This window comes from Pseudorasbora parva, chromosome 3 (genome assembly GCF_024679245.1).
Source record: "Pseudorasbora parva isolate DD20220531a chromosome 3, ASM2467924v1, whole genome shotgun sequence".
Lineage (NCBI taxonomy): Eukaryota > Metazoa > Chordata > Actinopteri > Cypriniformes > Gobionidae > Pseudorasbora > Pseudorasbora parva.
In genome coordinates this window covers 45,651,866-45,674,624 of record NC_090174.1, presented here as the reverse complement: position 1 = coordinate 45,674,624, position 22,759 = coordinate 45,651,866, and the positions used below count along the sequence as shown (strand labels likewise).

Sequence of the window (22,759 nt, the reverse complement as noted above, 5' to 3'; positions counted from 1 at the left end):
TTACAGATACGAACACAATAGAAAGCCCTTGTGAAAGAACACGGGACAGGTTGGGCTCTGTGACCGTTTGGTTTTAGAAGTGAGATTTGTGGCCAGCATAGATCGGCCTAACTTGATACTGAAAAGTAAGACCGATTACTAGTAACTAACTGCTAGTTTTTCATACTAGTTCTTAAGACACAGTCTTAACATAATGGCTGTGTTTATGCAACGGGCCGCTGCTTAACTGATTCAAAGTGGCTCTGCTTCAGTAACTCAAAAAGAAACTGTTCTGACCTAGAGCAATAAAAGTAACATATGAAGGAACATATAAAGGGTTATTAATGTTTGGATATAAACATAATCAGGTCAGACAGGGTAACAGGCCATTCTGACTAAGAATAAAAATATGAAGACAGATAACAGATGCATTCACAGGATTAGTGGTTCACATTTTTCATTCTGTTTATTGGTACATTTCTATTACAGAGCAACTACTGAATGGCAGCACACAAAGACAATATTTTAAAAAGCACATGTGACAAAGGAAAAATCTTTTACAAATAGCAGAAATAGAATTCCATAACAAGACATCTTATTTAACATATTTCTCCATGAATTTCTTGTGGAATTCAGAGCGCAGTGTGTCATTAACAAAGCGCTTTTCCTTACGAGATTCATCCACTCCTTTAGCGCAGTTTTTAAACACGACATCATCATCCCACCTGCCAAAAACAGAAAGAGTAAATGTGTTTGTGTTGTCAAAAGTATATTATTGAGGTCGTTCAACTGTGCAAGGAATATGCAATCTATTAACAGCTTAAATAACTTACAAACCAATATTATTTGTATTGGTTATTATTATTAATAACAACATTTCTTCTTTTCTTTTTAATAGGAATATTTTGTGACCATAATGTGGAGCTGTTGAAATTGCTGGTCTCAGAGTATAGAAAATTTCACACTATTACTATGTAACATTAAAATGAGTGAAATGTTTACTATTAGATGGGTTGCAATTTTTTTTAATCATCTTACATTTAAAGGGGTGATGAATTGAGAAATCAACTTTCCCTTGAGCCTTTGATATATATAAAAGGTCATTGTAATATATATTAAATATCCTGCACGTTTTGGAGCTGAAAACTTCCTTGTTCATAAAAAAAAAAAAAGCTTTTATAGACACCAGGCCTAGAAAATGAGGCTCTCAAATCAATGACGCATTAGAAGGGTGAAATGCCGCCTCTGTGTGTACGCTGCTTCTGTAGCCCTGCCCACCGACTCCGGCTAAGTAAACACGCTGACATATTGATATACGATGCGTACTCTAATGGCTGATATTACCCACAACCCACTGCGAGTTGGACGAGGATTCGATTAGAACTACAAACGTGGATAAAAAGCATTAAAAAACTACAAACATGACGGATGTGCGAGTCCAACGGTTTGAGTGACCAACTATCAGTATTTAATCTGACAAAAATATATTTATTCAGTGTTGTCCACACTATATTTCACCTGCAGTAGTATTGTGAACTTTTGTAATGACACGCTTGGCCATTAACTTTTAAATGCATCATTATAGTTCAACTGCAAACACGAGGAGTCTCTGCATTAAAGACCCACAAATGGCAGATCAACGAACGGCTACATTTCTCTCCAATATGGTTGGAAATTAAACTGAATGTGGAGGATTTGAACTGTGATGATGATTGACACGTCAGTTTAAACGGTGACGGGATACACATAACTAGAGTCCGTTAAAGATGAAAAAATAGTATGTCCCGAAGCTTGCATACTTTTATTCTCAAAAGTATATACTTTTTCTTCACAAAAAGAGTACATAATTTTAGGACGTAGTATAAGTAGGCGAATTGGGACGCAGCATCTATGTACAAAAGAAACGTACGAGAGTCTGGTAAGACCAGGCTAGAGCAGAAGCTCATTAAATATGCAAATCTTATCCAATCCTACCCGTGGGCGTTTACTTCTAAGTCTTCAGTGCGGCACGCCCATCAAAACCCAGCGTTTAGGAGAGAGCCTCAAAAACAGTGTAGAAAATAGCCTATTACTTATTAGGTATGATGTTTTTGAATGTAAAAACCATGCGAACATAAGTTGACCTCAGTATAAAAATGTTTAAAAATCCAGTTCATGACACCTTTAAGCACATTAACATGCATTTTTTTTCCTTTAGGTATAATTCTGTAACACGAGTCTAGCTTAGAGTGCTTTTACACCCAAGCGTTTGTTTCGGGACCTGGTGCGCTTTCTCCCGTGCTTCAGTGTGTTTAGGCATATGTGAACATGGCAATCGGATACGTGCACTAGAGTCCTGCACTCCCGCGGGAGTACCACGGGACCCAACACAACTGAGTGTGGCGCGGGACAATATTTGATGGGTGAATGCGGGTGGCAAGATATTATTGTGTGCGGGTCACGGGTCGCCAAAAATCAAATTATTTGTGGGACTCCCACAAAATGGAAATATTTAACAAAATAATACAACTAGAAACAAATAAACCTAATAAAAAATAAATAAAACCGTTTTACAGGTGCATGGTCGGAAGCTAACTCTTTCGTGGTTCATAGGCACGGAACAGCCAAGCCTATCACACTGTGGCAAACTGTCTGCACTGCATGACTCAGGTGAATATATATTATATATATATATTTGCTAAAAGCAAAGAAAGCAGCATTAGGCCATATAGGCTAGCCTACTTTTCCTTTGAACATGAAATAAATCCAGATTTATTATTATTATATAATTTATTAGGCTATAGCCTATTATAGGTAGCCTATATGTATTTTTATTTAGCCTACATTTCTTTTTTTACTGTATTTCTATGTTCCTTTGTTTGTGTTCATCTATTTAATTAAACGCAACAAAACGTTTGTTTATTTTCCTTTTAAATATATATATATATATATTCAACAAGGGAGCAAGTGAAAAAATAGCAGGCAGAATATGCAATGTATTAAAAAAAAATACTTATACGTCTACCCGTGGGATTTTGCAGGCGGGAGCGGGACGATCTTGATTGTTTGTGTGCGGGAGCGGGACAAAATCTTGTGGGAGCGGGCGGGAACGGGACGGAAAAATCCGTCCGGCACAGGTCTTTACAATGCACCACCTGAACGAAATGGTCTCGGCCTGATTGCAAATGAAGTTTGGGGTGGTTCGCTTGAGGTGTGAAAGCAATCCTACCCAACGAATCAACAATCCAATGGTGTTATAATTCATAACGTGAAATGTGCTATATAAAAAGCAGTGTATGATTCTGTGAGTGAGCACATTAGTTTTCACAATTTAAAACCAAAAAAGGACCTCTTCATCTTAAAATGTTGTGTAATTGCGCTTCTTTGTACAAGAATGGATGCACATCAGCCGTCCCCGCACCATCACTGTCTGTAAGTGAGGTCAAATTACACGATATGGCGTAGAGATACGTGCAAAACAGTGGCGTAACTTTGTTTTAAAAAGTGGGTGGGACATAAATTGCGTATCATATGCACGCGAAAAACTGCGTACAATATGCAGGGGCGCTCATACGTCAAAATGAGCTTTGGCGTGCATGGTAGGCAGTTTTTCGCGTGATATGATATGCACTATATGGTGTATTAAGGGGGGTTGCATTGCTGATACAATGTTATATCAGATGTAAAATATGTACAATAACAATTGCAGAAAAATTAGTATTAAGATGTCCGGAAATCAATTAAATAGTTCATTTATTGATATAGATCTCGTTTAATTATTGCATCTAAACACAATAGAGCGTTGTGCCAAGAATTTTCACGTGAATAAAGGCATATAGATTTGCACACTTTGCTTATAATCCCTGGTCTAGTCTGTTGAACTTGTTAGAAATTCTCGTTTCTATTCTGCCCTCGTAGCCTATTTTTTCACTCATCAAAACCGAATATCATCAGTACATCAAGAGCAGGGACAGTTTTTGTGCATTTTGTTTCGTGATCTGACCGGAACAAATAGAAAGTCTCTGCAACGGCGTTAAGCGCTGGTCGGCGTTAATCTTTAGATTAAAGCGCTGGTCTGTGTGAAGACTGCATGAGCCGCGAGAGAAATCTGCAGCACTGATAATTGCGGCAACGAGTGCCAGATCGCCTCTTATTTAACATACGAACAAAATGATGCTCTTCTAGTTAACCAGATATGTTTTGTTTGTATTAGTTAGGTTCATCCGTGAAGCAAGATGTTTTAAAAAAAGTGGTGGGGACATGTCCACCCATCCCACCCGTAAATTACGCCTATGGTGCAAGAGATTAATTCCGCCATTTGTATCCCTTTAAGGTATGCTTTATCTTGACCTCACTTGCCAGAAGTGATGCGCGGTCGCGGCTTTTATACATAGTGTTGTATTTGAGGTTAAAAATTATATAAATACTGTTCAGTTTCTCACACAAACCGATCGTTTCGTGTCTTAAGACATCAATGTATCACAAGCCACTGTGTTTAATATGGATTCGTATGTCTTTGTTTTTTACTCTCATAGTGACTCTCACAGAAATAAACCCCATTGACATGCATTATACGAGCAACGGTGGAGTTAAAAATCTTAATTTGTGCTCTACTGAAGAAACAAACAAACCTGCACCTTGGGTACCCTGGGGGTCATTTTTGGGTGAACTATCCCTTTAAAAGAGAAAAGATCAAAAAATCTTGTATTACTTGTTTTTATTCCACCACCACAAAATTACCTTCTTTTCACGCTGAATGTGTTCTGGCTCTGCACTTGTTGTTGTTGTTGTTGCTGCTGCTGCTGCTGTTGCTGGCCTGCCAGATTCAGCAGTGGATTCCCGCTCAGAATGTTCTCCATACGTATCCTCTCCTCTTCTGCCTTCTGTTCTCTTTCCTTAAATCACACACAGACCAATAAAAACAGTGATGACTCAAGTCAATAAGATATAATGCACATTCAGGGTGGTCATTTTCACAAAAGAAAGTCTGACAGAGTGACCACAATCATCATAAAGGCTTTTTTTTGCACAAAAAAACTGGCTGAAATTAGTAATTGTACGGTAGTTTTTAAAATCATAAAGCTACAATAACCTTATTACGACAATAATGTTTCTATACCAATTTGATTCTAAACATTTAAACAGTGGTTTTCATGACAGATTTATTCAAATATTCATTTTATATATATTTGCTGAGCAAATTGGAGCCCCGGGAAGACAGCCTATTGGCTACTGCAGCTAGCCTAGAAATCTAGACGCACCCTAGCAGCAGCAAATCTAATCTGAGTGTAGTCCAGCAACTCTCAATACCCATCTGAGCTGTAAACACCAAGCTCTTGCCGGGCCAATCACATCGTGTATAGAGTCGGTGGGCGGGGCTTAACATAATGACGCCAGAGTTGCGCTTGCGTGCTTCTAGTAAACACAGAAACTGGCGAACGGCGGTCATTCGAATCAGCTTTGACCAAGACTCTGGATGACTTGGAATTAAGCTTTTTCTCTGAGAAAAGAACAGCACTGAAGTCATTCTTAAGAAGGGAAGATGTGTTTGGAGTTTTGCCGACCGGATACAGCGAATGTTTAATCTATCAACTAGCTCTGCTTCACCTTCGTGCTCTGGTTGGTTGTAGCACTGGTAGCGCTATCCTATCGCGTGCAGAGGGAGTTTGAAAGACAACCGTTTATCCCGCCCCTCGGATTGAGCTCTGTCAATGGTGAGTTTCCAGACCAAACATCTTGATGTGGGTCTGGCATGTCAGGCTATAATGCACCATCTTGCAACGTAACAACGTTGAAAGTAAATGCAAATATCACAGTGAGTTTTAAACACATTCCAAAGTAAAACCATTATTCGCATATAATTAACAAACATTATGTTTCAAAATTAGAGATTTATTTTTGTTATGATATGAATTTTTATGATATCGGTATATGATTCAGATTAAGTTATTTTCTCAGAGAAAAAGCTTAATCTGAATGTTTAAACAACATTCAGAACGCTGTTGTGACAGCACAACTGAGATAGCAAGGCTGAATCCGAAATCGCCCACTGAAGCATCATTCACTTTTCCCTACGTTATCCACTAATATAGTTCACTTGAAGGAGTGAATGAAAACGAGTGCATGAAGTCGGACAGCCGTTGTGTGAACATTGGCTGTACACTCGTTATTGCGGTGTAATGTGAGATAGAATAAGTGCACTCAATAATGTCTAGTATGGTCGCGGATTCAACCCTTGATTACTGCGGAGAATTCATCAGCATCATCTTGTGGGGTTTTGCAAACTCTGTAGTAACTAGTGTGGAATTTTTCCACAATATTCACTCATGACAGTAAAATAGTGCATTCTAGTCAATCTACTGCAGTATTTCCTCTCTCAATCAGTAGAAAATGTGGTTAACACCGGGTCATGCACAGGAGAAGAAAAAAAATAACGTAATATACTGTGAAACCGATATAATTTAGAAAAATACTGTGATATAAATTTTGTTGTTCATTTATGATTATTTTGTGCTATAACTAGTAGTAAAGATTAAAGAGGAAGGAGATGATCAAGTGTTAACTGGTAAGTGATGCTCACCTTCTTCTCCTGCTCCTCAGCTCGCTCCTTCTTTATCTTTTCCAGTTCAGCCAGCAGGGCGGCAGTGTCATCATCACTGTCAGAGCCAGAGTCAGAGTCATCTTCATCCTAAAACACACAAATCCTTTAAAATACAGTTAAAATCAATACATATGTCTAAGGCTACATTCAGACTGTCGGTCCAAATATCCGATTTTGTGCATATCCGATTGAAATCAGATCAGTTACGTGAGTTACATTCCTATGTTTTGAAATCCTACTCCAAATCTCATTTCTGGAAATCCGATTCAGTCTGACTGCTCTGATCAGATTTTGGGTGGTTTGTGTGTCTTTTCTCAAGCCATGTCAAATGTCAGACCACATTATAAAAAACATGCTGAAAGTCGTTGCAGAAATAAGGTTGTGTTGTTGCAAAGGCTATAACGGAGACATGCTTTGACAGTGCAGTACAAAACCGCTCATAACAGCCTCCTACGTTTCCCCCGCTGCATCATCATAACATGGTAGTCCAGCACAGCGGCTACACAAGAAAACATCTGTATTGCCAACCCCTCCATGCTGCGATACACAATGTGGACAGAATTTCAGATCAGATTCCAATTGGATTTGGACTAACAGTATAAATGTAGTCTAAAGCCCCATTCTGACAGGATTAGTTTTATAGTATTGCAATTTTACCACAGGATGTCTGTAGTATTAATTGCCAATTTGAATGGGATAAGAAATCTCAGTAAAACTAGCATAAGTGGTAGGGCTAACTATTTTTATGCATCACCGTCACCTCCCTGTCGTCATGTGCGTATTAAGTTGCTTCCTGAAATCGTGCTCAAACACATTTATTCTATATGAACAATATCCTAGATACAGAAGTTAGGTCTGGTTGAAGGATTTATTAGTTCAATTCTGATTGGATTCTGTTGGTAATAGGCACTAACCTAAAGCTAAAAGAACTTTTGTGCCTCTGACAAGTGCTTTCGACCTTTTATTTATCTGAATGATAAGCAGAAAACACTTACTAAGTTTGCCACAGACTAGTACCAATGCCCAATGCTTTTTCAAGCACCTCCAGCTGATCTATTTGCACAGGATTAGTATTACCTGGGATAATTTTTCCAAACCTTTGTACAGAAGGTAAAAGTTACTGTACTCTTTACTGACATTGTCCGCAATTATTACTCGGATGGCACATTCGGACAGGACTAAAATCACTGAGAAGCTCTGGTAATAACTACTTAACCCCACCCCTCTATGTTAAACTAATCCTGTTCGAATATGATTTAAGTATATATATAGGAATATCTATGTACATCAGTAAGGGGATCATCAGCATCCAAGTTGGCAGCAGGAATCTGATCCAGACGTGGCCGTTTGGAGGAGGAGGAAGACGACGACGAAGAAGTTGTGTGTTCTAAATGAAACAGGAAAGGATCACAGTGAATGAACACATCTTGACCTAACAAAGCCAAAAACAAGTCACATGCACATGCTTCCTCACCTCTTGCTCCTCTATCTCTGCTCTTAACAGCAACTCTCTCCCTCTCCTCCAGCTCACGTCTGAAATCACGAGCTCTCACCTCTTCTGGGGCATCCTGAGTAGGCTGCCTTCAGGGACACAATCACATCAGGACATTTTTAAAATCGGCATGAAACAGAAGTTGCGATGGTCTTTTCTTCCCTCGAGTGAATCGGCTTCTCAAAAGAGAACAAATGTTTGTCCATCTGTAAACAGCAACTTCACCTGTATTTGATCTTGGTGTGTCCTGGCAAGTCCCTGCTGGAGTACTGTTTGGACAAAGCGCTCAGATCACCCTCTCCTTTGCCCCGTCCTCCTCGCGCGGGCTCAAATGTTGGCCTTGCCGCTGTGGTCATCTTTGGTTACCTGAAACAAATGTTTTATAACATCAATTTAAGTGATATGACTCCTAAGATTCTGACTCCAAGTCAGAAAAGGGTCTAATAAGGTTTAGGTGTGACCGCCATGCTATGGATATTTCATAGAAACACATTAAACATTTTGAACAGTTGTAATACTACTCAAATGTTTTTGGACATTGGACAAATATTTATATTTTAAAAGCAAAAGATGTTTAGAATTAGACAACCTATTCAGTGAATGTGCCTTATGGCATTAGAATGTGTATGGGAAATTAAAGTTAATGTATGCAAGCCTAATGTAATTTATGTAATAATGCACTGATAAGTTACTTTTAGGATAATATAGATGATTTGTTTCTTTTACTTTACATCTATTCAATTCACTAGTCAAAATTGAACGATTTAACCTAATTCCAAGCCTTTTAACTCGAGTCTATCAAAAATCTAAAAACAAGGAAACTGGGAATATGTTCTTTGTGTAATGAATATAACAGAACACACGTGTAGTGCCCTTTTAACGTCTGTAATATTGACTGTTTCTATTGTTACGTGTTCTCAATAGAGCTTTGGTGCATGATTTGCGTTACTTGTGTTAGATTATTTTGAACTCACCTGCAGCAAGAAAATATAAATCCCGCGTATACTAAACGATAACACACAAATTAAACGTACTAATCCTCAACAAATAACTAAATAAAGCGGTTTTGTATTCTTTTTTCGCGATTAGCCCGTGTTGTTGCTCCTCACGGATATCCCGTCAGCCACCACGACACGCAAATAATAGTCACGTGTATGTGCGGGTTACGGTGGACGCAGCGGGACAAACGTTGAAGCGAAACTCGAATACACTTCACGATAACACTTCGCTGACGCTGTTTGTCTGCAACAAAAGAACGTAATGACATCGGTCATTTGTATAAATACATAGAAAATGCTGAGAATATGCCTTAATCTCTTTATCCTTTACCTAAAACGAAAGACCAACGTTTTTATAGTCTTGTTGCGCATTAAGACACTGACACCTAGCTGCGTGGATGCACCATTGCGCAATAGTTTCCTGTTAACGATGCCATTGAAAATTAAACACTGTTCACAGTCCACAAACGAATAAAAGTAATCTTACCAAGATAAATCAAATTCGGTTGGCCATGTGATCTTATGATGTCTGTCCCTATGAGGCGACCCGACAGTGAATCAAAGTTCTATCTTTATCAACAAAGTTCTATCAAATACTAGTTCTAAATGCAATATTATGCTATTTCCCAGTCATGCCAATAAAGCTCATTTGAATGGAATTGCTCAGGCGTCAATATTTGAATTCCTTATTATGTGACAATACTTTGAATCATCTAGCAGGTTTTGCAATGCCACTTATTGCACCTGCCTCTCCCCTAGGCTCTGTTCGATGGTGTAATAATAATCAGTGCAATGCAGATTTTAATGTTTGATTTTTGTTGACTCGAACTGATTCTTGAACTAGAATTACAATACATTCTAAAATGAACTAATGTGCCTGCTTAATTAAATTGTTAAGAGTAGGCTACACATATTTATAAAACTTAGGTTACACTTAATTTTACGGTAACAGTATTACAGTGTAATTATACATTTAAGTACTGAGAAATAATGAAATACATGTACTTTGTTTAGGGTTGGATGTAGTTGCATGTAATTACGCACAATTTATAGTTACAGTAAAGTGTAACAAAGACACTGTAAAATAGTGTTACTAATTTTTAAAATGCAAAACGATAACCGTGTACACTTCCCACCACTTTTAATGCATCGATAAGGACACACCCACAAACTGAGATTTTTTACTAGCTTTAATATTCCTGAAACGTCTGTTGCAGAAAAAAAAAAGTACAAAAGTGTCCGACAGTAAAAAGATGCAAATGCATGGAGGGACAATAAAAGAGCCTCACATTTACTAAAACAGCAATGTCTCATACAGGCCTGCAAAATTCATCTCTGAAATATCACTAATACAAAGCCAAACAAAACAGAGTGATGAATTAATATACAAAACCACACAGTTGACCAGGCAGTAAGACATGCAATTATACAGTCTTTCCATGAGTGAGAGAAAGAGAGAGAGAGAGAGAGAGAAAGAGAAAGAGAGAGAGAAAGAGAGAGAGAGAGAAAGAGAAAAAGATGAATTGAGCATCTATAAAAATTGTTCAGCATATCAGACAAGTTCAAATCATAACATTTCCATTTATTTGTTGACAGCTCTTTCTGCTTCCTGTCAGTCTGTTTTCAAAAGTTCTGTAATGTTTTGCATATGAGATCTGAGGCTGGGATCAGCCAGGGCTCCTGAAATGGCTCTATACAGTTCTGTCTGCTTTGTGTGTATATATATATGTATATGTGTGTGTGATTACTAAAACAGCTGAGAACAGCCAAAGAAAAACTAAAAATTATAATAATAATAATAATAATGAGATTTTTGCATATGTGACATCAGAATAATAAAACACAACACACAGAGAACCTGTGAGCAATGGAGGGTGAAGCTTCCTCACAGTAATGACACATCGGGGAAGAGGGTCATTGTAATGGCGTGAGGTCATTGCTATGGTAACAGTAGAGAGCTACTGCTGCGGTCAAACTTCTTGCCTTTCGAGAGCGCAGCGACCTGTTTCAGCAATTCTCTGTTCTTCGCCTGAGAAAATAAAACCAGTTAGGACTTTTTCAGCATTGATAATAAATGTTTCTTTCAACAACAGGTTTACATGCACCAAAGATTAAAAAAAAGAAACTCTCATAATATACTCTCCACATCACCACAATGTTAAATTATTCCCAAACGACTCAATGGCTGAATCAGTCTCTCTAAAAAAAACCCCCCTTCCCCAAGCCTAGTCTGCTCTTATTGGTCAGATGACCCAGTCAGTAGTGATTGGTCTACAGATCAATCGCCTACAGACAGACAGACAGACACAGAGAGAGAGAGAGAGAGAGAGAGAGAGAGAGAGAGAGAGAGAGAGAGAGAGAGAGAGAGAGAGAGAGAGATAGAGAGATAGAGAGATAGAGAGATAGAGAGATAGAGATAGATAGAGAGAGAGAGAGAGAGAGAGAGAGAGAGAGAGATTTGTGAAGACTTTGCAGTCTTGGCCATTAGTTAATTTACTTGTTTTAGTGCAAGTAATACGTCGTCAAATATGTAAACTTAAATAGACAACCTATAGTAGTTGTCTCTTTGTATTGATTTGTCCTGTTATTGTTAAATATAACTAGCTCTTCACTGAATCAAACCAAAATATATTTTAAACTTTACCAGTATCGGTATTCTAGCTTGATAGTGAGTACTAAAAGACATCTTATTTGTTTATATTCATACTGATAAAGTTAGATTTTTATTACACGTGATTCTGACATGATGTGACTACCGTATTTTCCGGACTATAAGTCGCTCCGGAGTATAAGTCGCATCAGTCAAAAAATGCGTCATGACGCGGAAAAAAACATATATAAGTCGCACTGGACTATAAGTCGCATTAGGGCAGAACTGGAGCCGCGCGCATGCGAGCACCCGCGCGCGCATGCGAGCACCTGCTCGCGTGCACTCGCTCGTGCCCGCTTCATTGCATAACCCGAGCAGAAGAAAGAAAGTTTGAAGTGAGTGAGAAACTTGTAAGGGACTGGCGAAAAGCAGAGGTTACTTTAACTGTGAAATGAAGAAGAAAAAGAAATCTACTTGCGGACTGTAAGCAAGATGGCCAGAGCTGAAGGAACGAGTCCACAGAGGCTTGAACTCTCTGCCGGGAGAGGCGCAGCCGCGCGAGACGAACGCTGTGAGACTCGTTCTCCGCTGCATGTTTTACTACATGCTGTTTGTGTTTTGCAGAATAACATTTTCTTTATGGGGGCATTTTGTTTGTGTTCAGTCTTTCTAAGTTGTTGTCTATAAGTAAATATTAGGCTACAGGAGCAGCATAGAGCGCATTCTCGCGGCTATATGTTTATTCTTGTCAGTCAGTATGAATTAAATTTGATATATAAGTCGCACCTGACTATAAGTCGCAGGACCAGCCAAACTATGAAAAAAAGTGCGACTTATAGTCCGGAAAATACGGTACATGCACTCCACTCATCTAAGGTAAATAATGCGTCTTCCAGCTGAGCGGTCGGTGAAGCGCGTTCAAGTATTTTGGGGGCGTGGCTTTGGAAAGAGGCGAGCCCAGAAGGGAGAAGGTGGAGTGAATGGAAATAATGAGCTGTCTTGGTGTTGCCTCCAGGAAACAGTCTATTTTAGATTATTTTAAATCAAATGAAACACCAATTCTTCCCCGGGAAGAACTCAAATACTAATCAATGAAAGTGGAAAGAAATGGGTCACATGACCCACAAGGGTCCATTTTGGATCCTGTTTCAGTAATGTGCACAGGTCACATGTCTCCATGTTTTCTCCAACGAAACGGCATTTTTCACTAATTCGCTGTCCAGATAATCACCCACAAAAATATTCACCAAAAAAAGTGTCACCGTCACTAATTAGTAAGGAAGTATTTTCAAGAACTTTACATTTTATATCATCAAATGTTTTAGAGTAAAGAACAAAAAACTGTATTGCCTCAAGGCAACATTGTACCATAATGGAATCGCGTAGGAGACGGAATAATGGAATTGCGTAAGGCCATAGCAGACACACTAGGTTGGATACAAATACAGCAATTTGTAAGGAAAAGAGTTAGAATACTCCAAATATATTTGCAATTTTTGCACAATATTGTAATGCATGTATAAAAATAGTAATACACATACTATAACTGCATATATTATGACCTGCATTTTCTATAGCACTCAAAAAAAGGTATAAAACACAACTGATGAGGGTGAGGATGAGGCATCATGTAATGAGGAAGATGAGGCCATAGTGACAATCCGGCAGGGAGAGAGTGAGGGTAATATCAAAGATGGAGATGAGGATGAAAATGGCATGATAATTTGAATATGATAGTTTGATGTGATAACTTGTATGTAATGGTTTGGTAACACTTGTGTTCCACGATGGTACAATGTTGCCTGAGAGCAACAGCTGAATTTGAAATGTTACTTTTTATTAAATAAGATATTTGTAATACATAAGAAACTGGATAAATGTGTTTGTTCAGGTGTCTGGTTAAAGAAATGTATTTTTTCAATAAATATATTAATTTTTTCTACATGAAAATGTAAAATGTTTAGATTCAGGGATGTAAACACATGTATGGTAAAAAAAAAAGAGAGAGGTAAATTGAATAAATAATCAAATGTAAAATAACTGCATATTTAACTGTTTAAATTAAAGATTAATTCTCAGTAAACTTACAAAAGCTATTTAATAAAGAGCAGTGAGTGATGTCCTTTACCTTTGTTTGACATTAAACAGAGTAGTAAAGGTTACTGCCCCTTTAAGACCTAATGCCTTCTGCATTGTCGTCTTTCTCGACTGTATAAAGTTCACTTAAGGCATATTCAGACTATGTCTACTTGGATACTCATCATCCAAGACATGTTGACATACTTCTTGTGTGAGTTTGTCCGTTTAAGCGCAAGACTTGAAAGGTAACTCAATATTTGCGCGCTGAGACGTGTGCGCTCTCAGATGATGCACAGAGAAAGATCTTCTCACAGTGCGCGCGTGCTCTCATTCGCGTCTTCTGGCGAATATACCCAGGTGATGATGATGCCGAAAATAACTGGTGGTCATACGGCAGCACTCGCTGCATTGAACAGTTTACAAAGAGAGACCGTTTTGCCCACGTTTTTCTTTTATTATCGCTGTTGTTTTAGTGTATCACTGAGGAGCCAGCACATGTATCCATCGACAGAAACATAAGCCCCTTTCACACTGCGATTCCGGCAAATACACGGATAATGCGACCCGGCATTTGTTCCCGGGCCGCTAGGTTTGGCCCATTCACACTGCCAGCGAAATACCGTAATATGTGCGCTTTCACAGACAACCCGTAACGGTCCCGGATCGAGTTGACACGTGACATCCTGATGTGACGTATAATGGCGATCTCAGCTTCAGCTGAGATCTCAGCTTCAGCGATCTCAGCTTCAGCGCGGATAGTAAGGAACTCCGTGGTCTCGACTTGTGTACAGTTTGTGCACATTTCTGCTTGTTTAATTTTAGTTTCTTTTGTATACGAACACTCTCTGCATTTAAAACACCGACTAGCTCATTAAAAAAACAAGCTCTAGGAGTCGCACGATAACTACGCACACGTTGCGGCATTACTTTCGGCTTTTGTTCACACAGCGCTCGTCCCGGGTCGAATCCCGCAATGTTACTAGGTCCCCAACCCGGGTTCAATTCGGTAATCAATGCCGGAACGTAGTTGCTTTCACACAGAAGGCGACCAGGCAATGTTCCGGGAATATTGCGGGTCTGACGTGCAGTGTGAAAGGGGCTATACATAAAGCATTATTTTCAAGTTACAACCAAGCCTCCAGCATCCCTCTCAGATACTGAAGCTTTCGCGCCTAGATCGCCCCCCGGTGACCGGTCCCAGTATAGCCTCCCCTCTGTGTTTTGTATTGGACGCGAGTCAAACTAAACAATAAAATTAAACTTCAAATATTTTTTCCCCAATGTCACTGAAGACAGTTATCATCACGATGATTTCATTTCAAGTGTTCGTTTTAAAAATAAGTTTAGTTTTATTTAGTTATTTGATGCTATAAAAACAGGGGGTGTGACATCATGATTGACTCAGCTGAGATCGACGTCTTCTCTGAGTGAAGTTGTCACTGAGGCACTAACAGACGTTTTTCGGGATTTTTAGGAGCAGATTGGAGCTTTAGCTTTAATTTCTACATTTCCATAACTGTTTATTTCACACCAACATAATTTATTGTTCTGCATCTGCGAGAGTGTGGGCGGGCTTTTGATATCGCGACTGTACGTCCTGCTCTACTTCCTGCTCTCTACTGCGCAACTCCGGTCCCGAAATGTCTACTGCGCAGACTTTATCCCAAGGTGTCAGCGCCGTGCAGGCCGCCTGAAAGCTTCAAATCTGGCAAGCGGAAACAGATGATGTTGAGTCGTCCATATTTTTTTACGGTCTATGGTTACAACCCAGATGTGAGATGAACCGCAGTGCAAGTGCGTGCCGGCACCTTTTACATGGCACCCCGGTCTATAATGTAGATCTGTCCAACAGTTTACTGATCATTTGTTTCTTCACAGTTTTAAATTCCTGTTATTGTTCGTGTGATCATGGTAATGAGTCCTTGTGTTGTCACCCGAAAGACAGTACAAGATTCGTTCAGAAACGGCTATAAATCTGCTATAAGCTGTCTGTCAGAGGCTATAAGTTGCCTAAACAGGCTATAAGCTGCCTGTCTGAGTTTTGTCGACAGACGAAGGCAGCCGTCTCGTAATTCTCCATGCAAGAAAAACCCTGTATAACATTATAAACCAACAATAACCTAACCTCCGGTGATCTCACCAGAACTTTGCCAGTAAGAAGGGAAGGCGCAGCACTGAACTCTGGTCCCTGAATATGTGTTACCGCTTAAATTCACTAATTAGTATATACATACTGATTTGAGGGATTTGAGTAATGAAGAGTGTATGGGGTTAGTGACCTGTTGTTGCTCCATGGCCTCTTTGTGTGCTTTCTCCATGTTGTTCATCTTCACCCGCATGTTTGACTCCTGATACTGAAAGTCTGCCTTTAGCTCTGTCAGCTGAAACAGTAAACAAAGATAGAAAATATTTTTTGCAAAACATTCCAGGACAGTAATATCTACAGTTTTTAATTGTGTACTGATATATCATCTAGGGCAATGAACCAATTTCCCTTGTGCGTTGTTACCAACATAGATTTTACCTTCTACCTTTTTACCTTCTACCTAGATTACTACCTTAATTTATATTATATTATATATACACACACACGCATATATTTCAAGTCATGAGTTGGACCTGACTTAGAAACACTGCATAGGAAGTTCAATTGAAATGTACTGTATTGCAACTCAAAGAGAAATACACCACAGTCACACAACAAATGCAAACCCAAATCTACATTAATACAATCTTTATATCTTATAAAGATGGATCCATCAATCTCTATGTACTATTGGCTGTATCTAATTTCAGACTTTGTCCCATATATAAAAATAGGACTGTTAAAGACCTACGAGTCAGTAAGTCATATTGTAGTTTAGAAGAGCTACAGCTGCAACACTGACTCCATGTGATTATTGTGCCAAAGACAGGAAGTGGCATCACAAGTTACCTTCCTGTCTTTCTCAAGGATGGTCTGGTCTCGCTGCTGAAGCATGCGCTTCAATGACATCACTTCCTCTTTCAGCTGGCTAATCAAAATGAAGTTATCAGTGCCTCCAGAATCCATCGACTGAGTGATCGAACTACTGGAGGGAAAGAAAACGAAATGTTTAGTATTGAAAGAAAGAATGTGTCAGCTTGTCCACACTGAGAAACTAATAAAGAGATTATTACAGTGAGAACTACCTGTCTCCATTGGATGGCTTTGTCTCTAGTTTGGGTTTTTTCTTTGGCGTTTCCTTCTGAATGCTACATAAGAGGTGCAAATTACAGTCAATACATTTCAACACAATTTCACAGCATGGACAAAGAGACTGACTATCCTAAAGATTAAACTACAGCCGATTAGAAACAGCATGCTGCATGTAAAAGAGACATCTCACCTCTGCTTCCACAGCCCCTGATCCTGCTCTGGACTTAAAGTACCACTTATTCTGGAACACACACACAGTGATAGCATTTTTAGTAAGTGAGTTTGTGTCATGTGATTGGGTGCTTATTAGGGGTGTAACAGTTCTCAGGAGTTAAAAAAAGTAGTACTATTCTCCATCTACAGTTCTACCATAAACATGAACAAAACAATAACTCTAGGTAAGCTTTGTTCAATAAGAGTGCCATATGCTATAATATGACACGTCATTCACACCACCATAACCCAGGTGTTGATACCGTGAATGCAGGTGAAAGCGAAACATTGCAGACATAGTCTTCTGTTTAAACAAGCACTCAGTGCTAATTCAGACAGACACAAAGTGTTGTCGTTATACTGATATTGGTACTGAAATAAATGTACAAGAGTGACAATACCAGCATTTTCCACTAGCATTTTGTGCGCTGTTGAACAGATTCTTAAACATTGATCATGTATCATTTGCACGTTTTTAAGTCTTGCCAATTAAAACATTCAAACGCAGAATGCAAAAAACAATTTGTGCTCGCTGCGTGAGACGCTTTGTGTGCTCACTCATCCGAAGCGCGCACATACATGGAAAACCACGTCTCGGACAGCATGTAAATACTAAATTGAGTATTTACAAAAAAAAGTATTATTGCACATTAACTGACAAATTCACACAAAAAATGTCAACATGCCCATCTTGGTGATTATCCAAGAAAAAAAAATGTAGGTTATGGGCGGCTTAAGTGAACGTAAACAGTTGAGAAAGACAACATAAGTTCACAGCATCAGTGAACTGGATAAGTGTTGTTCAACAACAAAAGACCAAGAAATCTCTCACTGCTCTTGACTTTTAGAACTTGGAAAAAATAATTAATCTAACTCATACAGTGAACATTATATGCAATGTTATCTCACATTTGATTACTTTGTTCAATTTCTGTAGCTGAAAACTACTAAAAAAGAGTATTTTATTTGTATCTTTGCAATATTGTAATCATTTCTGCCATTTTTTGTAGTTTGACTTTGTTCTCATTTACTTTATTTATATATTATTATATATTAATTCTCATTAAGATAGCATATACTGAACTGTACCTAAAACAATGATACAAACCAAACCGTGAGTCATTTGAACCATTATACCCCTCGTGCTCATGTGCTCCGGTTGCTTGTATTTGTATTATAATCATTCGTGCTTACTTGTGATGAGAACTTCCGTGTCTGTGGTGCTGATGATGATGGTGTCTCTGATGTTCCTTCTCACTGAGGGAAGAAGAGTTGGAGTGGGAAGAGCCCAGGCCTTTTCGCTGCTCTTTTGTTTTTTGAAGAACACGACGATACGACAGCGTGCAAAGCCAACACAAGAGCTTACCATCCACCTGCAGAAAGAGAGAATTGACTTCAGCATCAAGTGTGCCCAGTGTTATTTTAGTCTTATTTATATAACTTTTTCATACATTTATTTTTATATTTTCAGTTGCCATTTTTATTATTTAGATTTTATCATTTCTATTTAGCTATTTTGAGTGTTACATTTAATATTTATATTTTATTTCAGCTTCATTAACAATAACATAATAGTTTTAGTTAAAGGGTTAGTTCACCCAGAAATTATGTCGTCCGACAACCGTAGACCTCCGTTCATCTTTGGAACACAAATGAAGATATTTGTGTTGAAATCCGATGGCTCAGACAGGCCTTCATTGACACCAATGTCATTTCCCTTTTCAAGACCCATAAAAGGCACTAAAGACTTCAAATTTACTTGCAATACCGATTTTAAAACAAAGTTTTGAACCATCATGATTCAGCGTATCGATTAATAATTTGTGGATCGCCAAAGTCACGTGATTTCAGCAGTTTGACATGCGATCCGAATCATGGATCAATACGCTGATTCATAACCATTCGAAGCTTTGTTTTGAAATCGGCCTATCACTATACAAGCCGTTATTTAGTTTTTCTGCAAATAAAAACTATTCTTGTCGCTTCATAAAATTATTGTAGAATCACTATAGTGAGATGTGCTTTGTATGGGCATAAACACCTTTGATGTAAAAAATAAATAAATAAAAATTACTTGATTTTGATTTTTAGCACTGTAATTTCAAACAGAAAAATCAAGAAAGAATAGTGTTAAATGTAAAATAAATAAATACATTTATTTATTTATATATATATATATATATATATATATATATATATATATATATATATATATATATATATATATATATATATATATATATGTAAAAATAAATATTGGCACTGTCTCAGTTTACATAATGTCAAAACTGGAGCTGTGGGCTACAATCAGATTCAATATGAAGAAAGAACAAAGCAATAAACTGGGTTAAGGTGTTTTTCTGACAAAATCATTTGGCAAAAAAAGAAAAGCATTATTTTACAATGCAAAAAAAAAAAAAAAAAAAATCATACACTGACAAAATAATTAGTTATTATTACTTTGTTAGTTCTCTCTCATGCGTTCATAATTTTTTTTGGCATAATGACAGCCTGGCCAAAAAATTATGTCCACACCATTTGGCATGTATCATTGCGTAATCACAAATAAAACAATTGACTCCAAGCACAACTATGCAATATGCTTACAAAACCTTTAACAAATATTGTATAATAATTGAATAAAGGGAGAAGATCTACATTTTCTTAGGCCAGATATCTACTGTATGGATCATGAAGAACACAATACACTGCTGATCATGAATCAGTAAAGCTTGGTTAGTGGTTAACACTGGTGGGAGGAATGGGCTTTAATGATTCAGTTCTGGGTTGTGCGTACCCCATTAGCAGTATTGTACATTTTGATCAGTAATTAATGACAGCCATGATTGAGCTTTCATTGTGGTGAAATCTGGAGACAATGACTCTTCAATCTGTCAGAGCACGATGAATCATATCACACACATGCGGTGCGAGAAAACGCAGTGTGCGCGGATGAGTAATAAGACTCGTATGAATAAGAATGCGCATGTGTGACTAGTCACCTTTCTCCGTCCCTCGTCCTTCCTGTCGAAGGCACACTGCTGCTTGCACTGTTCGCATGTCTGTGGAGGGCCATACTTCTTCTCAGAGTTGGTGCAGCGCTGACATTTGGTCCCAATGAATGCAGCAATGATGTTACAGTACTGACATGGCTTCGGCTGACAAAAGAGAAAAATGTGTGTGTTAATGCATCAGTATGCAGGATTTCAGTCTATTTAAACATATATACTCTCACATGAACTTACCGTTCCAAACTGCTTGACATTCTGTGCACATTTCTTACAGATAGTGTTGGTTTTGCTGAGAAAAAAGAAAGATCTTCCATTAGCTCAAATGGATACATGTTTTAGCAGCCACTGTGGCTGGTATTCAAAGACTTAGTTTTACCCTGATTGTGCATATGCACGTCTCACCTCTCCTGCTGAAACTCTGACCTGCAGTAAGTGCATTTTACTATAGGGTGCGCGATCCGACACTCCTGGGAGGAAAAAAAACAAAGCGACTAATGATATGATGTAAACTTTAAATATGCTTTAATGTAGGTGTACTGGCCACATAGAATACTAACAATGGCAGTGCTGCTTAGTATATGAATTTATTTTACAGTTTTATATACTGTATGACTGCTGGGCTTAATATTTAGGGGTTTTCACACTTGGTCCTATTTGGGGGGTCTGAGCACGGATTGGCGGATTTTTGGCCCATATGTGAACACGCCAAACAATCGCCGACCCTTTTAAAGAGAAGCGAACCAAAGAGAGATCATCTTGGGACACTATAGGCTGCTTCATTCCAATCGCTTCGAAATTCCATGAAAAAGACACGGCTGTGAAAATGTCTTGTTTGTTTTATATTATTATTATTATTATTAAAATACTGTAGGTATTAATTTGACAATGTATGTTCAATACTGTATGAAGTAAATAAGTGCTAGTTCACATAATGACTGATTTCTCCAGTAGATTTTATTAAGTACATCACTGCACATGTACTTTTTAAAATAAGTAAAAACGCTATCACTGAAAGATAACCTACTATTTTAAACTGAGAAAAGCATAAACAATATTACAACAACAGACATTAAGATACCTGTTAAATAGCAACAAAAAAAAGTATATATAATAATATAAAATAAAATGTATACTATGAAAATCACTGACAGTGCAGGCATTTGTATCGAACACATTTATAAAAAATTTCAGCCAAGTTATGAATATTTCTGTCACTATAGCCTTGCGCAATAAAAAAAGATGAAACAAATCAAAACAAGTGGATGTGTGATATAGAACACGAACATGGATGGAGTACAGTGACAAAATGTATATTTTTGTGCCCAACTCTAGTTTTTATTTTAATTTCAAAGTTAAGCCCAATCGACAGAATTTGTAGAAATGTTTTTCTTTTTTACAAAATAATAAAACAAATGTTTTCAAACACAAAACATCTTGGAGTCTCAATATATGTGAATTTAATAAAATGTTGGTATATAGGGTAAGGCATCAAGCACTGAATTAGACTAAACCCAAAAAACTACAGTAAGAACACAGGTTTGAGACTACTAAAGTGGATCATATAAAAGTATTCTTTCAATGTGAACGTAAAGAGGATCGGGTTGTTGTTTTAACTTGGTTCATCGTATTATACACTAGTTTAAGGGGTCGGAGTTCGGATCTTTCAGAGAGGACTCAAGTGTGAAAACAGAATTAAAACATAATTAAAACATAAACAGGTTAAGATAACAGTGGAGTTTCAGCTGACACAATATATGGATGCTTCTGCCGTTCACAATTAACGCTTTAATACCCGACCAAATACAGGACACACACTTTTACCTCTTGAATCGCATGTAAACAGTACGTGCATGTACACTCTCACCTTGCAGAGCTGCTGGCCCTGCGACAACTCCTCGAACGGGAACCGCTGGTTACACTTGGTGCAGGCGTACAGGGCCGATGTGGCCATCGCCAACCGAACAAACACACAATTACCGCTACTGTTAAAATATAATAAACTTACGCGCGGGCGACCTTTAACACGTCTGTTGAGGTGAGACCTGAGCGGATTCAATCCCAATTAAAGCTGCATTTAATCCCGATAAATAAAATGGATTCAACCATCTAAAACTGCTCTGCGAACACTACTCTAAAAACACCAGCGGCTTATACTCATGATTAAGAACAGACTAAAATATGGCCTTACATAAAAAGAATAACTAAAAACCTGATTTCAAATCTCGGTATTTCGGCTCCTAGCGAGATTTTCTTGCTTTCTTCTTTTTGTATCTGTCGACGCACGAACCGGATGCGACCTGTGACTACAAAGGAAAGACTCAAAGGCCAATCGGCAGCCTGCTCCGATGGGCGGGAAGAATGGTTTAAAAAAATAAAAACCAATCGAAGACCTCGTCCCGCCCCTTTAAAGACTACGCAATGTGTTTTTAGTGACGTGATAGTGATGTAAAGATCCCACCCTTTCTTATAAAGTGAATATCAGGAAAGAGAAAATATATTGTTTGGTTTTTTGGAGAATTGTAGTGACAAGCACAGTTAGATTGATATAATATATTTTATTATTTTAATGGCAAAATTCTATGTTCACAAATTAAATTGTTCCTGTTAAATTCTTCATTCAAGAAAGAAATGGAACTTTA

At 38.1% G+C, this 22,759-nt stretch overlaps 2 protein-coding genes across 3 annotated transcripts; both read right to left on the bottom strand.

Moving 5' to 3' along the window:
• Positions 1 to 426: 426 nt before the first annotated feature.
• cwc15 (CWC15 spliceosome associated protein homolog) lies at positions 427 to 9,360 on the bottom strand. The gene is made up of 7 exons (XM_067439137.1): positions 9,026 to 9,360; positions 8,277 to 8,417; positions 8,034 to 8,140; positions 7,846 to 7,946; positions 6,539 to 6,646; positions 4,699 to 4,853; positions 427 to 704 (listed from the first exon to the last, which is right to left on the bottom strand). The coding sequence occupies exons 2-7, from the start codon at positions 8,405 to 8,407 to the stop codon at positions 575 to 577; spliced, it is 732 nt and encodes a 243-aa protein (XP_067295238.1). The 5' UTR covers positions 8,408 to 8,417; positions 9,026 to 9,360; the 3' UTR covers positions 427 to 574.
• Positions 9,361 to 10,224: 864 nt separating this feature from the next.
• fam76b (family with sequence similarity 76 member B) lies at positions 10,225 to 22,681 on the bottom strand. 2 transcript variants are annotated; one of them, XM_067439136.1, is made up of 10 exons: positions 21,985 to 22,681; positions 20,523 to 20,587; positions 20,355 to 20,409; positions 20,112 to 20,267; positions 18,304 to 18,482; positions 17,087 to 17,137; positions 16,890 to 16,952; positions 16,654 to 16,786; positions 15,998 to 16,099; positions 10,225 to 11,078 (listed from the first exon to the last, which is right to left on the bottom strand). In XM_067439136.1, exons 1-10 carry the CDS (start codon positions 22,069 to 22,071, stop codon positions 10,989 to 10,991), a joined length of 981 nt encoding a protein of 326 aa, XP_067295237.1. In that variant the 5' UTR covers positions 22,072 to 22,681; the 3' UTR covers positions 10,225 to 10,988. The 2 variants fall into 2 exon arrangements, with proteins under 2 accessions (XP_067295237.1, XP_067295236.1); XM_067439135.1 differs by having other exon boundaries at positions 16,654 to 16,789; positions 21,985 to 22,669.
• Between the last annotated feature and the right edge of the window lie 78 nt (positions 22,682 to 22,759).